The following is a 13480-nucleotide window of genomic DNA, read 5'->3' as shown; positions in this document are numbered from 1 at the left end:
GAAGCTGGTGAAACACTGACATAGGCTGCCCAGAGGGGTTATAGGTTTCTCATTCCTGGAAACCTTCAAGATCCTGTTGAACAAGGCTCTGAGCATCCTGCTCTAGTTCAGGATGTCCCTGCTCACTGCCAGGGGCTGCTTGGACTAAACTACCTTTAAAGGTCTCTCCCAACCCGTTTGGAGAATGGTTTCATTCTCATTCTGTGCATGTGGTGAACATCCTCAGTGCTATCTCCTCTTCCTTTTCTGCCAAGGATGAATCAGGAGAGTGGGCAAGGAAGATCAACTCTGCTCCTTCCATCCTCTCTGGTAAATGTGCCACCTGGTCCTATGCACTGGTTTTCTCCTTACCCACACCTGCATAGAAAACTTCTCTAGGCTGCTTGTTTGCTGTGTCGTGGTGCCAAAGAGATTAGCTTAAAGGCCTTCCCAGTGCCAGCACCAAGGACTGCAGCTGCTCCCCCTCTGTGTGTACAAGCACGTTTGGGAAGGAGAGGAATAGCATCAGGGACAAATAATTATTAGCTATATAAATTAGCCTGGGACACAGAGATGGTAAATCTGTCCCTCTTTATTTCCAAGGCCTCGGGAGCCACGTTCTAGATGGTAAAGCTGGTTTGTGCTTTCCTGATACAAGGATTCAACCTCTTTGTTTTGCATGAGGAATACGAGAACACAAGTGTATTTATATACTCTTATCTAAATGTACCCCCACGCACACACATGCATTAGCGAGAGCTATCTGGATAAACACAATCCTGTGTCATGTCTCCCTGCGAGTGACCCTAATTTTCCCCCAGTCCCTCCACAATTGCTGTGATTCTTGTTCTTGTCCTCTTGCTCCACAGAGGGTCAAACATCCTGCATCTCATTGTCCCTTCTGTCTCTTTAATTAGTGCCCGTCCTCCCCCTTCTCCCCCTCTCTCAGTGTCCCCCCTTCCCATCTCCTCTCAGCACTTGGTTTGCAGTGCTCTGTTATTTCACCTTTCACGTGCGCCGCCTCCTTCGCCAGGGCCCATCTGACACCTCTGCCTTACACTCATCATGGAAACATAACATTTAAATACAAATAGAACAGGGAATAATTTAACCCCTATTTGCGCTGGGGAAGGTGCCAAGGCTGCATATAAACACTGCAGGGAGGTCTATAGATGCTGTATATTTATCTGACAAGTTGCTTTTCTTCACCACGGTGCCTTGCAGCTTTTCCTGACAGGCACAATCCTCCACTCCTGGCAGAGTGGTCAAGAAGAGGGAAGCCTGGCTCCACAGGGGTATTGGAAAAGTCAGCAAAGGGACATCTCTGGGATCTCTGATTTGCCATTCCAGTGTTTTTTCTCTCCCTTCCTGTCCTCCTGTGAGGATCTTGGGGTGCTACATTCTGTCACTGCTGTGGCTTGTTTATGGCAAAATGGGGCAGAGCTGACAGGAGCTTAATTTTCAGTATTATCAGAATTCACCAGCAAAAACCTCCTTAGCTCTCCTGGGTGCCACCACACACAAAAATATCCACCCATGGTTGTACATTTCCATGGCAAAGCAGGCATGATGGACTCAGCTTGTAGAAAAGATTGATAATGGGGTGTACAATCATGAGGGAAGACAAAAACATGAAGAGAAGAGGTTCACATGGACACCATATTCAGTTGCAATGTTGCAGGGCAACGTCGCTGCCCATAGTGAAGCTGGTTTTAAGGCTGTTGCTGCGGCAAGGTTAGTGGGGAGTCCTCAGATGAGGTAGAAACTGAAATTGTGACTTCAGAGAATGTAATAGAAATGTGGACAGGTTGTTCCTCACAAAAGCAAAGGGAAAATGCTCAGATATGAATCAATACTTGATGCACGTGCGGCCTTGAGGAGGCTACATGGAATAGGCTTCTTTCATCACACCTGTTCTAAGGCATGCTGAGTAAGCTCACTACCTTCATTCCCCTCATAGGGAGCACATGGAGGATGCTCCTCCTGGGTGCCCATCTCCATTGAGCAAGGCTGTGTGGTACTGTGAGGTACAGCTGCCTCTCATGGCCACGGGCCAGTTTAGGTTGGAGCACAAGGTCATGTCCACAGCTCATGCTGGGGACATCCCTGCTCATGTCTGGCCTCTTTTCTGCCCTGGACAGTAATATTTCTGTTCTCCTTGACTCACTTTGGTCTGGGACTCCAGTCTTAGGAAGCGTGATGTGAAGGTTTTTGCCCCACAGTCTGAAATGGCACTGAGCATTGAGCCTGGCAGTGGAGGAGACAGGGGACTGAGTCTGCCCAGTGCTCTGAAATTCAGGTGTGGATCCTGACACACATGTAGTTAGAACAATGTGTCACTAAAAAAGGAGGAAGCTTGGGTCTCAGGATATGGGTGGATTATTGTTGGTAGAGACTGACCCTATAACCAGGCAGAACTTAAGGACAGCATCATCTAGGACTGCTCCAGGCTTGTGTGCAGCCTAAAACTCAGTTTTGTAGGATATAGTGCCTTCAAATCTCACTAGAGACACTGAAAACACCTGGTGAGAAGCACTAGTGGTGTGCACCAGTGCTCAAGACACACCTTGATGACATCAGCACATCCCTTCTTCATTTTATTCTTGCAAACTCATGGCCTTATTTAGACATATTTACAAATCAGAAGTAGCTGTCTTGGTGCATGGCATGTCAGGTTTTTTTTTGGGTTGTGGAAGATTAGTGTATGATGATGCCTAGGTTGTAAGAGGCTCATAAAAGATCATTAGAGGATAAACTCATTAGCCAAGTACTGGAACATGTTGAATGGTCCCTTCTACTGGACTCTTCCCTCTCTTTTTCTACTCAAGATATTGAAGAGTGTCATTAAAACACAGTGTTGAGCTCCCTGAAAGAGCTGGGATGTGAGAGGCAAATGCAGCACTTTGTAATAGAAAGTACTGAAAGTAAAAAAAAACTTGTTAAATCGACTCATTTTTTATCAGTCTAGTGTGTGATTGTGTAGAGTTAGGAGATGGCAGATGTAACAAATGATTCCCCTGACTACACAGGGTGCTGTTTTTCAGGAGGGAGACAGGATGCTGATTTGGATATAGGGTTGGAGGTGATGTCCACGCAGTGGCTGTCCATGGTGATCCCCTTCACTCCATCTCCCCTGGACCTGCAGTTCCTGGGGAAGGTGATCCTCCCCTTTGACAGAGCCTGCTCCTGATGGTCCCTGACCATCTCATGGGCAGCTCACCAAAGCACCACCACACCATCTGCCAGCCAGTACAGTCCCAGTGTACTGCAAAGATGCAGGGTGGGGGATGTAAAAATAATAATTGGAGTGGTTCCTAAAACACCTAGTTTTAGCTTGCATAAACTAGACCAGACAAGGCAGTTTCAGGCCAGTTCCACACTAGAGAGTTTTGCTGACAGAGGAGGGATGTGATTTTTTTTTTAAATGATACATTTATATTAGCAAAAAGTCTGGTGAAAACAGTTACACAGCTATAGAAGTGCTTTTGCTGATGCAGCCTATTTGAAACAGGGGAAGCTGTATAAAGCGCAATATAACACTCTTCTGTTGTGCTGGAAGTATTTAACAGACTCAAAGTTTCTAGGCAAAACCTTTTGCCAATCATGTTCCTAGTTCTTTCCAGATGATCTGCTCCCTCCCTATAATACCTTGCAGGAAGCTGGTCCCGTTTGCTAGGTGGGTTTTCTTCCAATATCTGGGAAATCTTTGGACTTTGGACTAGACTTGTTTCCTAAGGCTCTGCCATGCCCTAGACTGAAAGATACTCCCCAGAGCACACAGCGAGCTTCAGCAGCTGCTTCCTAAGGCTTTTACCTTGCATCTTGGAGCCTCTTTTGCAGGACACTTTGGCCATTAGGCAAACAAGCCTTTCACATGTCCAAATCACCTTCTTGTGAGGTGGAGACAGCATACAAGCTGCATGGTGTTCGGTGGTGTGCACACTAGGTTTGTGCACCACTACAATCTGAACTTTTGGTTGCCATCAAAGACTTCAAAACGCCTCTCTACATAATCAATTCCAATATAAAGTAGGAATATTTCCTGTTTTAACAGGTCTATCAGAAGGCTATTTTTGTTTTTCTGACCAATCAGAAGTGTACCTGTATCTCCCCAAACCTATTTTTCCTACCAGTTCAGCAGCCTAGCTGAAGGCGACATAATTCCTGCTTTTCTGTGGGCAGTACACTTTTGGTTGTCATGGATAATTCGACTGCAGGGTTGAAAGCTCCTAATATCCTCATTCAATAGCCACTGCATGAAAAATTATTCACATCCAAGGCTGTAAAGTAATTTGCCAATGTGCAGGTGCATCTTGGAGAGGGGAATTTTGATCAAACACTGGTTGAAGCAGAGCAGATTGCCTACTCCAGTGATTTCTCAGTGAACAAAAGTGACATGAATTGCCCAATTAGTCAGCCAGAAAAGGGTTATTGCAAACCAGTGTTTTGTTCAGCTTCAGGTTAACCTGTACACTAAAAAAATAAATTAATTTTTTTTAATTATTTAGATATTTACATATATTTATTCAAATTAGCTACATCTGCTCTGTAACGTGCTCTGAAAAAACCCTCTTGGTTCACACATTTACATAGTGTTTAATGAATCATAAATAAGACATTTATGAATCATGTGCAAATGGCCTGTTTACATACACGGTGTAAACTATGCAAATTTCCTTCTTTTCTGGGTGTAATGGTAGTAGTCTTTGAACAGAACTCTGATCAAGAGGTGTCACTCAGCCCTCTCTGAGATTCTTCAGACAATCATTTTTTTCATCAATATTTTCTGGAGGTGTCTCATGAAGATCCCCAAACTTGGTTTAAGTCCAAGTATAAATCATATAATAGTTTGGGTTGGAAGGGACCCTGAAGTTTATCTAGTTCCATTTCCTCCTCTGGGCTTGCTCCAACAGTTCCCTGTCCCTCCTGTGCAGGGACCCCAGCTCTGGATGCAGTGCTCCAGGTGGGTCTCAGCAGAGCAGAGCAGAGGGGCAGAATCCCCTCCCTGCCCTGCTGCCCACGGGGCTCTGCATGCAGCCCAGGACACGTTTGGCTCTCTGGGCTGTGAGTGAACAGTGCTGGGTCACATTGAGCATCCTTGTTCAAAATGCAATTATCCACTAGCAGAAAACATCCTGCTTTGGCATGAAATACCACCTGCCTGAACTATCTCAGATATTAGCAATCGTATAAGTTAACTTAAGTTTCAAAAAACAATTTAAGTTTCAAAAACTTTGGGCTTATTTCAAATGAACTTTATAAATATATTAAAAATCTCATCCAAGCTTGTAGATACATGTCTCTGAGTGGGCATGAATGACAAATCTCCAGTTTACAGGCTGTGACTTCTGTTATATCCTGATTTTAAAAAGCTTATGTTAAACATTTTTTTTTCTGCAACTTATTTAGTATTGCGAGGGCTACTAACGTATGTTATTTTTCATTTGGACTCAGTTCCAATATACTATATTTATCACATTCCTCTTGGATTGCAGTCTGAGCAATGTTGTCATTTCAGTTACTGCCAACCAACTGCAAAAACTGATCAGAAGAAGCTGATTTGGAAAACTTTTGGTGCTTAGATTTTAAGAGGCAGATAAAGATTTTATATATAAACAAACCATTTTTTTTTGTTTGTTGTTTGGTGGTTTGGTTTTCCAAAATTTGCTGGATTATTTCCAAGTACTCATGTGAAGCCAGAGGCTGCTAAGGTTTTTTTTGCGCCAGCCACCTGAAAAGGCTAGCAGCTAGAGATGTGTCACCTTGGTGAAGTCACTGTTCGTGCTGCATGTGATACTGAGCCATCTTGGCTTTCACATCCCCCCTGAAATATGGTAAGCATCTCTTTATTTTGTTCCAGAAGACAGAAAACTCTTCGTGGGCATGCTCAATAAGCAGCAGTCGGAAGACGATGTGCGCAGGCTATTCGAGGCGTTTGGCAACATTGAGGAGTGCACGATCCTTCGGGGACCCGATGGCAACAGCAAAGGTAAGGGAAGGCTTGTGTTGAGCTAGACACTGGTCTTTGTGTATGTATCATTTTCTGGTGTGGCAAAAGTACCGTGCAGCCCCCATAAGAACACCACTTACTTGAGGAGGGGTCACACTTTTACTCTGCTTGTCACTCTCTGCTTGTGTGTGAGAGGAAGAAGCTGGACATGGCACATCTCCAACTGGCCGTGCCTCACCACATGCAAACTGATGCCTCCCCTCTGAACCTCTGAACACAAGGCCTTTACATTCACTGAAGATGTGCTCTCCCCACCTCATTGAACAGGATGACTCTTTCCTTTAAAAAAGCCAGCATTGGTACTTTACATCTCAACTCACTGCTTCCATCATCACCTCTGTTTATCTCTCATCCACCAGCCCCAGGTCTTTCCCTTCTTCACCTGGTCTTTGCATGGACTTATACCAGTGATTGCAGCTGCAAGGGTACAGGTGCCAGTTTAAATATTGCACTCATTACACATTTACTGTTTGAAACACACAAATCCCTCACTGCAAAACTAGGTGTCTTTCCTCCTTCTGCCACCTTTTTACCTGGATAGCACAAAATACCTTCTGCTACAGCCCAGGTGTGAGAATGAGGCTTCTCTCTTGTGCAGGAAGGTCATACTTTTCCCCCCATAAGTCTCTAGACAAACTTCAATCTGAATAGGAAACCTTCTCCTCCTGGCAGTATAATGTGTCCATTAAATATTGATCTGCATATAATACAACATAAACTGTGTTGGCATGTGCAACACCAGAGAAGAGGCCAGTCCTACCAACACAGTTCTTATCTCACTGGATATTTTGACAAGTGACAACATCAACCAGCACATTTTTGCAACAGCGAGGCAAAAAAATCCAAATCACAGTGATGCACTGGAGAAAGATATTGTTATTCCATAAAATCACTGGTGGCCAAAAAAAAATACTTTTCACCAGTCTCATAGCTGTTCAATACACATCACAGTTCAGCCTTCCTGATATAAATGGCTGAAAATAAGCTGTGGGCACCTTTTTTCAGTTTTGTGGTTACTTTATTTGCTCAAAACCCAAAGACAGGGGCTGGCTCACGGGGAAGTAGTAGGCTAAGATGTCCTAGAGAAGCTCCAAAAATCATGACAGCAGACAGTTAAGCATGTCATTCACTGAACAAATCAGTAAATTGGGGAAAAGCAAAAAAAAAACCTGTGTCTGTCTGCTTCCACCTGGAAAGAAATCTAATGACAAAGGACTTAAACAGAGTAATAATAAAGGCAATAAAGTCTGAGTTCTGTAAGAAACAAATTCCAGAGGAGATCCAACCCACAGACTTGTCTTCACACTTGCTCTATCTTTTTTTTTTTTCTTTCTAAAACAATTTCATTATAAGACAGAATCTGAGTGGCAGCTCCATATTGCTAACCAGTTTAATTATTAGTGCTAGCAGGCTGCAGTCTCAGGCTGACGTTTCACTGAGCTGTTCAGGATCAATACTGAGCCTTGACAGAGTTAATATTACCAGCTTCCATTTGCTGGTGCTATTTACTGAGAATGTGAAGCTCCTAATTTACACATACACGGTTTCGTGCATGCACACATGCACACAGAGCAGTCAATCCAATGGAAAACTTAAGGCTAGTGCCCTTATCTTAGGAGACAGTCAGGCAAGCCACAACTCCCACAAAGTTATTCCCGGTCTGTAATGTTTTCCATCTGCTAGAAACCAATATGTGACACACATTGCTTGTGAGCTACTTATTTTGGGTAAAACCCATAAGGCTTAAATTCTGCGTAAGTTGAGATTTAAGCAGATTGTCGAAATTCCAGATAGCAGTCAGATCCCAGGCACTTAAATCCTACCCAGCCCAGCAGGTATCCCTGTGGTGAGCCTCTACGCCCTCCAGGTAGCTCAGTGCAAGCACTGCTCTCAAAAGCTGGGTTGCAGCCCCCCAGTTTTACCCCATCACAGTCCAGACATAGCCAAAAAGCTGCCTAAGTCTTTCCTGAAGCCCTGGGTGCTCTCCTGAGCCACGGAGAATGGCCTTCAACCTCTGCAGAAATACCTCCTGCAAGAGTCCCAGTGCTAGGAGCAGTGGCTGGAGCAGGTAACCAAGTGACATAAGATCTGTGACTGAGGAATTTCTCACCCTGAAGGGGAATGCAGCACCTGTCTTTCCTGAGAGAGGATGGAGTGATTTTGCACCACTCCAGGTAAAGCTCACCAGGGTTCAGGCAAGAGTGCAGGAGTTCTCAGGTGAGGGACCTGAAGTGGATGCAGAAGGACCCACAGTCTCCACTGCTGCTGCCCTCTGTGAGCTATTCTTTTTCCCTTTTTAATTTTTTTTCCCCATTCAGCAGTCTTCCTCAATAACTCAGAAAGTAAAAATTTCCAACAGCACCCTCCACAAGAAGAGCCTTACTACCCTCTGCAATTACAACCCTAGGGCCTGATTCTGCAGATTCCTCCAAGCTGACAAAACAGTCAGGGCAGCCCTCCCAGCTCTAGTCTGGAAGCAAAGGAACAAGAAAACCTTAAGCACATGTATCACCCTGTTCAGCAGAGGTTATATCTCTGTGTGTGTCAAAATCCCTTCACTCTCCAGAGCTGCTCCTGTCAAAAGGACACCATTGTTCTGAGAAGAGTGACATGACTCACGTCCTCAGCTCACCAGCTCCTGGAGGCAGTTCTGGAGACAATGGGAAGGAAGATTATGTGCACTTTTGCTGTTGTGTACAGAAGCCATCCGATTGAATGCACGAACAAAAAAAGGACAAAATGTTGGGATCTCTGCTATGGCCTTGCCATTTACACCAGTAAAACGTGGGTTTTCACTCACCCTGCTGCCTCAAAACCTACTGGAAGCAGTTAATAGAAAGCAGTAGGAGGGATCCCATTAGCATCCTGGGCATTAAACAAGATAAATGCCTGCTACTCCCTTTATTCCCACCTTTATCCAGCTCCACTGATCCATCAGGACCCTCAGCACAGGGGTGAATTTCAACTGACAAGAGTGAAGCCTTCGACATGACAGCAGCATCACAGCCAAAAATCCTGCTCTAAATTAAATTGGTGACTGGAACTGGAAAGCTTTTGTATATTTGCTAATCAGCATCTTCTTTTTAGAAGCAGAAAGTACAAAAGAATCTCTGCAAATAATTAAACACCCTAATTCTGGATTATCTCTGATTAATGAAGAGGAAGACGCAGTATCTCAGGAGCCCCGGAATGCTGGGCTGGGATTATGTCATAATTGATCCCTATTGTTTCCAGCCTGAAGTTTATCTATCTCATTTTCTCATGATTGTCTCCCCTCAGCTCCTTATAAATTAGATCCAACTATTAGCAATAATCATTGGGCCTTTCCTGAAATACAGTCTGAGCACAGTGCTGAGAGGGTGACGCAAAGTGAACAGCCCACAAAGTGAACTGTACGAAATTTCATATGTGTATATTGGTTTTAGAAGGGGCTATCACTACTTTCTTCAATCTCACTTCTATCAGCCTGCAGTGATTATTTTAGGGACCTTTGGGGTTCATTCTTCTACTTTGCAAGTTGTATTGCTTCATTTTCCACCCTGCACTGTAGGGATCCAAAAGAGTGTGAAGACCTTCTAAAGATGCAGCAAAGGGGCTGAAGGAGAGCCATCCCACTGTCAGGACTGGCATCCTGTGCCCTGCAATCTGCACCCCTTCAGGGAAACCGAGAGGGCTTTGCAAATTGATTAAAAGCTCAAAAGTCGTTGGTAGTAATAGAAGAGGATGGAAGCCAAAACTTCTCAGATCTCTCCCAATCTGTTCCAAAAACCGCCTTAGCATATGGAAATTACCCTTCCCGTCTCTGAGTCAGTTTGCTTGTAGCTGGGAGTGTTGGCAATACTTTCCCCCACCCTAGAAGTGCATGCAACCCTTTGAAGTGTTGATCATTTTTGCACTCCAGCACACATCCATAAATGCATCTTTCTGCCCCAAAACCTTCTGTAAGAGCTTGGTGTGAGATTCCCTACACGGCAATACAGGCCAGAGGAACACTGCCCACATTTCCCTAGTGTCCAGAAGAGAACACCTACACAGGCACTGACTTTGCAGCTATGAAAAACTAAGATTCAAGTTTTAGTGGTGACAGGATGGTAATCAACACATGGGTACCTCTCCCACCCCTGCTACTGCACCAGAAGGTGTCTCATGCTTTGCCAGACCTAAGTGGCTCAGAGCCAAGAGAAGCTCTGGGCAGTCTGTCACACAGCTCTACCAAGCAATGATATGATGAGGTACCTTGTGGGTTTGGAGTAACTTGAATGCCTTCTGTACATTTGTCCTGTGGTTGCTTGTATCAAGTACGTGCAGCTCTCCAATAACTTGCAAATGCTTCCATATTGGTTCTCACAGCCACAGAGGGAGGAACACTCGGCATTAAGTCTAATACAAATAAAAGAAACAGCTTTTTCACCCAATAAATTGTAAAACTGTGCAAGATTCTGCTGTGGAAAGCTGTGGAGGTCAAAACATGACTAGATTCAAGACGTACTTGCTAAGTTTGTGTCTGTCAGTACTTACTACAAGAAATGTGGGAATCCTGGAAGCAGCATAGCCTTAAGAGGTCCTCAGGCTGCTGATTTCTGGGCTCTGGAAAAGGACCAGGACACTTTTTTTTTGTTATATCATTGGTTAGTTCTGACGACAGGATACTTAGCTAGATGGAATTTCATGGTATCCATGCAAACTTTCTTACACTCTTCTTTTTCCTCTTCCAGGGTGTGCATTTGTGAAATACTCTTCACATGCAGAGGCCCAAGCTGCCATCAATGCCTTGCATGGCAGCCAGACGATGCCGGTGAGTAGCTCTGTAACACGGGCAAGTGAGAATCAGGCCAGCCCTGGCTGCCCTGTGGCCTGATTGAGGAAGAGAACTTATTTATCTGTGCTCTGCAACTCATGATCCAAGGCCCTACCCGGTGCTTTGGGTGTGCTTAACTGCTCAGAGGAAAGGCTGGGATGACACTGTCATTCCTCATAGGCACAGAACCCCTGTGGGTGCTGTATTTTGTCACCAGCAGTTTTTATGACCTGAAAAAAGTAGGCATACAGGTCACACATGCCAAAAACTTTGGGTCAGACTCACCATGAGCACGACCTTTCAAGTTTCAGAGGGATCAAGTAGAAATCTGGAATCAAGTAGAAACTGGTGTCTAAGGGTGTCTTAATTTTCCCTCCTCAGAGAATCCCTGTCTCTAGGCAAAGGATAAAAGAACTTTTTGCCAGCAGAGAGAAGCGTGTTCACATCATGTTAGTTGAAGCTAGAGAAAAATCACAACAGTGATGGGCACCTTTCACTGTTATCACAATAGTACTAACCTAGGCATAAATCTGGTCCCCTACAGCTGCCCTTTGAAAGTGTGAAATTACTGGATCTTCCAGGAAACATCTGAGGGATCAGTCCACTTGCAAAACCTTCTAGTCATATGGGGTTTCAAGACTGATTGCTCAATAAAATAGAAATAGGGTTGTATTTTCTATACAAATAGATATTTGTACACCATCATGAGATAGAGAAGAGTGTAAGGCATTCCACTGTCAGTAGGAGAAGAAAATCCAGTATAACTTGTTTTGGTTTATTATAATAGTGTATTATTTTTATTACTAATTATCCACAGTGTAAATCATGGAAGGCTAAGAAGCATGCTGACAACTTGGAAAAGATACAAGAAAGCTCAATTAAAAATATTTGAGAGTGTAAAATCTCCCTTTCAATAAGAGACTCTAATGTAAATTCATGAATTTATCCAAATAAGTTTAAAGTAGGCCTGACAGATTTTCTCTAGATCTTTGCAGGGATGAAAATGGAAAACTCTTTACAAGCAAAAAGGTTTCTAAAACTAGCAAACCATCAAGATCTCATTTCTTGGAATCCCATCTTAGACAAATCAGTTTAAAAATGGTACATGTTTACCAGTGATGGTACCCAAAAAGTCTGCTCAAAGATGGGATCTCCATATTTTGAAGTACTTAAATATTTTTAAGAGTCTCTTCCTAGAAGGCTCCTTCTAACAAAACCAGATGTTGGGCTTGATGCTGACATCCCATATATATTATGGGATATATATTATGCTGATATATTATGGACATCTTTCCTGAGGCAGGTCAAAGAGCTACTTTTAGTGACTTTGACACAAAGTGATAATGTCTATAAACCAACATTAGGAATTTTGATTGAGTAGGGTGTGGTACCACAGAAAAGTTTAGTAATAAGTCAGTCTTCATCCCAAAAAACCTGTAAATTCCTGTGGCAAAGGCAAGAGGAAGATATGAGAAAACAGACAAAACACAAGGAGAGTTAATGATTTTATCTAGATCTAGAATACCCAAAATATCATTATTCCTCCCCAGACCTTTCCGTTCCTACTTTCAGAACACCTTGGATTACAAAAACATACTTCTCTCACAACCACCTGGAAACAACTTATGACTCCATCCTTGTGGTATCACCTGAGCTTAGGATATACAAAACACCTGAAAATTTGGCTACTTCATGGGTCAATTTTGTGGGACCATTTGTCCTCTTGGCTCGTCTGACTCAAATACCAAATGTTATAGAAATATTCTTTTATAACCAAACCTTGGCATCTGAAAAAGCAACACAATTTAGTCTTTACTAGATGCCCATCCCAGACTCAGAATCAAGTTTCCATGACTTCACAAGTTTCCATGGATTGACTGAGCCTCACAGTACATACTCACAGTTCACAGAAAAAAACGAGGAGGAAATTCATTTCCTCCTCTTCATTATAAACTAAGTTACATGGCATTGCCTTGTGTCTCCCATGAGTTACCAGCAGGCACAACACTGCAACCAGGTCCTTGCAGACCCCGTGAGGACCTGCAGAGTGACCAACACTCCACGAAGCATGTGGAGCACAACAGGCTTTTCCCACAGGCGCTCAAAATTTCTACAGCTCTTCAAACGAGATAGGCCAAAGCCTGTACGGATGCCTGTGCCCATCCTTGTTTTCATGGTACTTCGGGGTGTGCAGCGATGCTCAGGACCAGCTTGGACGTTCACAGGGAAATGCAGCCACCTCGTGGTGAGACGCCGACGCAGCCCTCCGTGCTTGGGAAGGAGGGGGGCACTTCTGCCATCTTCCTTCAGCCCCCTTCCATTCCTCTGGCCGCTAGGAATGGCCTTGTTTGCCTGGTTGTGATGCCAACTCAACGCTGCTCCTGTGGTTCAGCCAATTTCAGCATCTCTTGGTTTGTCCTCCTGCACCACCAGCAGGGCATCCATCATCATTCTTGTCAGGTCTCGAGCCGTTCGTTCCTGCGGCAGACTCCTGTTTCTCCACAGCTGTCAGGATTATTGCTCTACTGTGACTTCCTGTTCACACAACATATGTTGCCTAATAGTTTCAAAAGGCAACTTTCTTTTATGAAAGTTCCTTTCTCTTTTTTTTTTCTTTTTTTTTTTTTTTTTTAATTAACCTTACCTTGGACAAATGCCTGGCCATTACAAGCCCATTTCTCTGTGTAAGGTAC

The 13480-nt window shown here is 43.9% G+C and overlaps 1 protein-coding gene across 27 annotated transcripts in view; it reads left to right on the top strand.

Moving 5' to 3' along the window:
• Positions 1-13480, top strand: part of CELF4 (CUGBP Elav-like family member 4) — a 710355-nt gene that overhangs the window by 585895 nt on the left and 110980 nt on the right. For 17 of the 27 annotated variants that reach the window (XR_015799437.1, XR_015799436.1, XR_015799438.1 and 14 more), the window contains exons 4-5: positions 5840-5968; positions 10705-10784. Coding sequence is in view for 24 of the 27 variants with exons in the window: in XM_088156391.1 (XP_088012517.1) it covers positions 5840-5968; positions 10705-10784 (209 nt within the window). In the remaining 3 variants the exon portion in view is untranslated. The remainder of the gene's footprint in view (positions 1-5839; positions 5969-10704; positions 10785-13480) is intronic. The other 10 variants (XM_088156399.1, XM_088156412.1, XM_088156410.1 and 7 more) reach the window with 1 other exon arrangement.

Source organism: Sturnus vulgaris, chromosome Z (genome assembly GCF_052056855.1).
Source record: "Sturnus vulgaris isolate bStuVul1 chromosome Z, bStuVul1.hap1, whole genome shotgun sequence".
NCBI lineage: Eukaryota > Metazoa > Chordata > Aves > Passeriformes > Sturnidae > Sturnus > Sturnus vulgaris.
The sequence above is the reverse complement of the archived record's forward strand: the minus strand, read 5'-3'. Positions and strand labels throughout refer to the sequence as shown.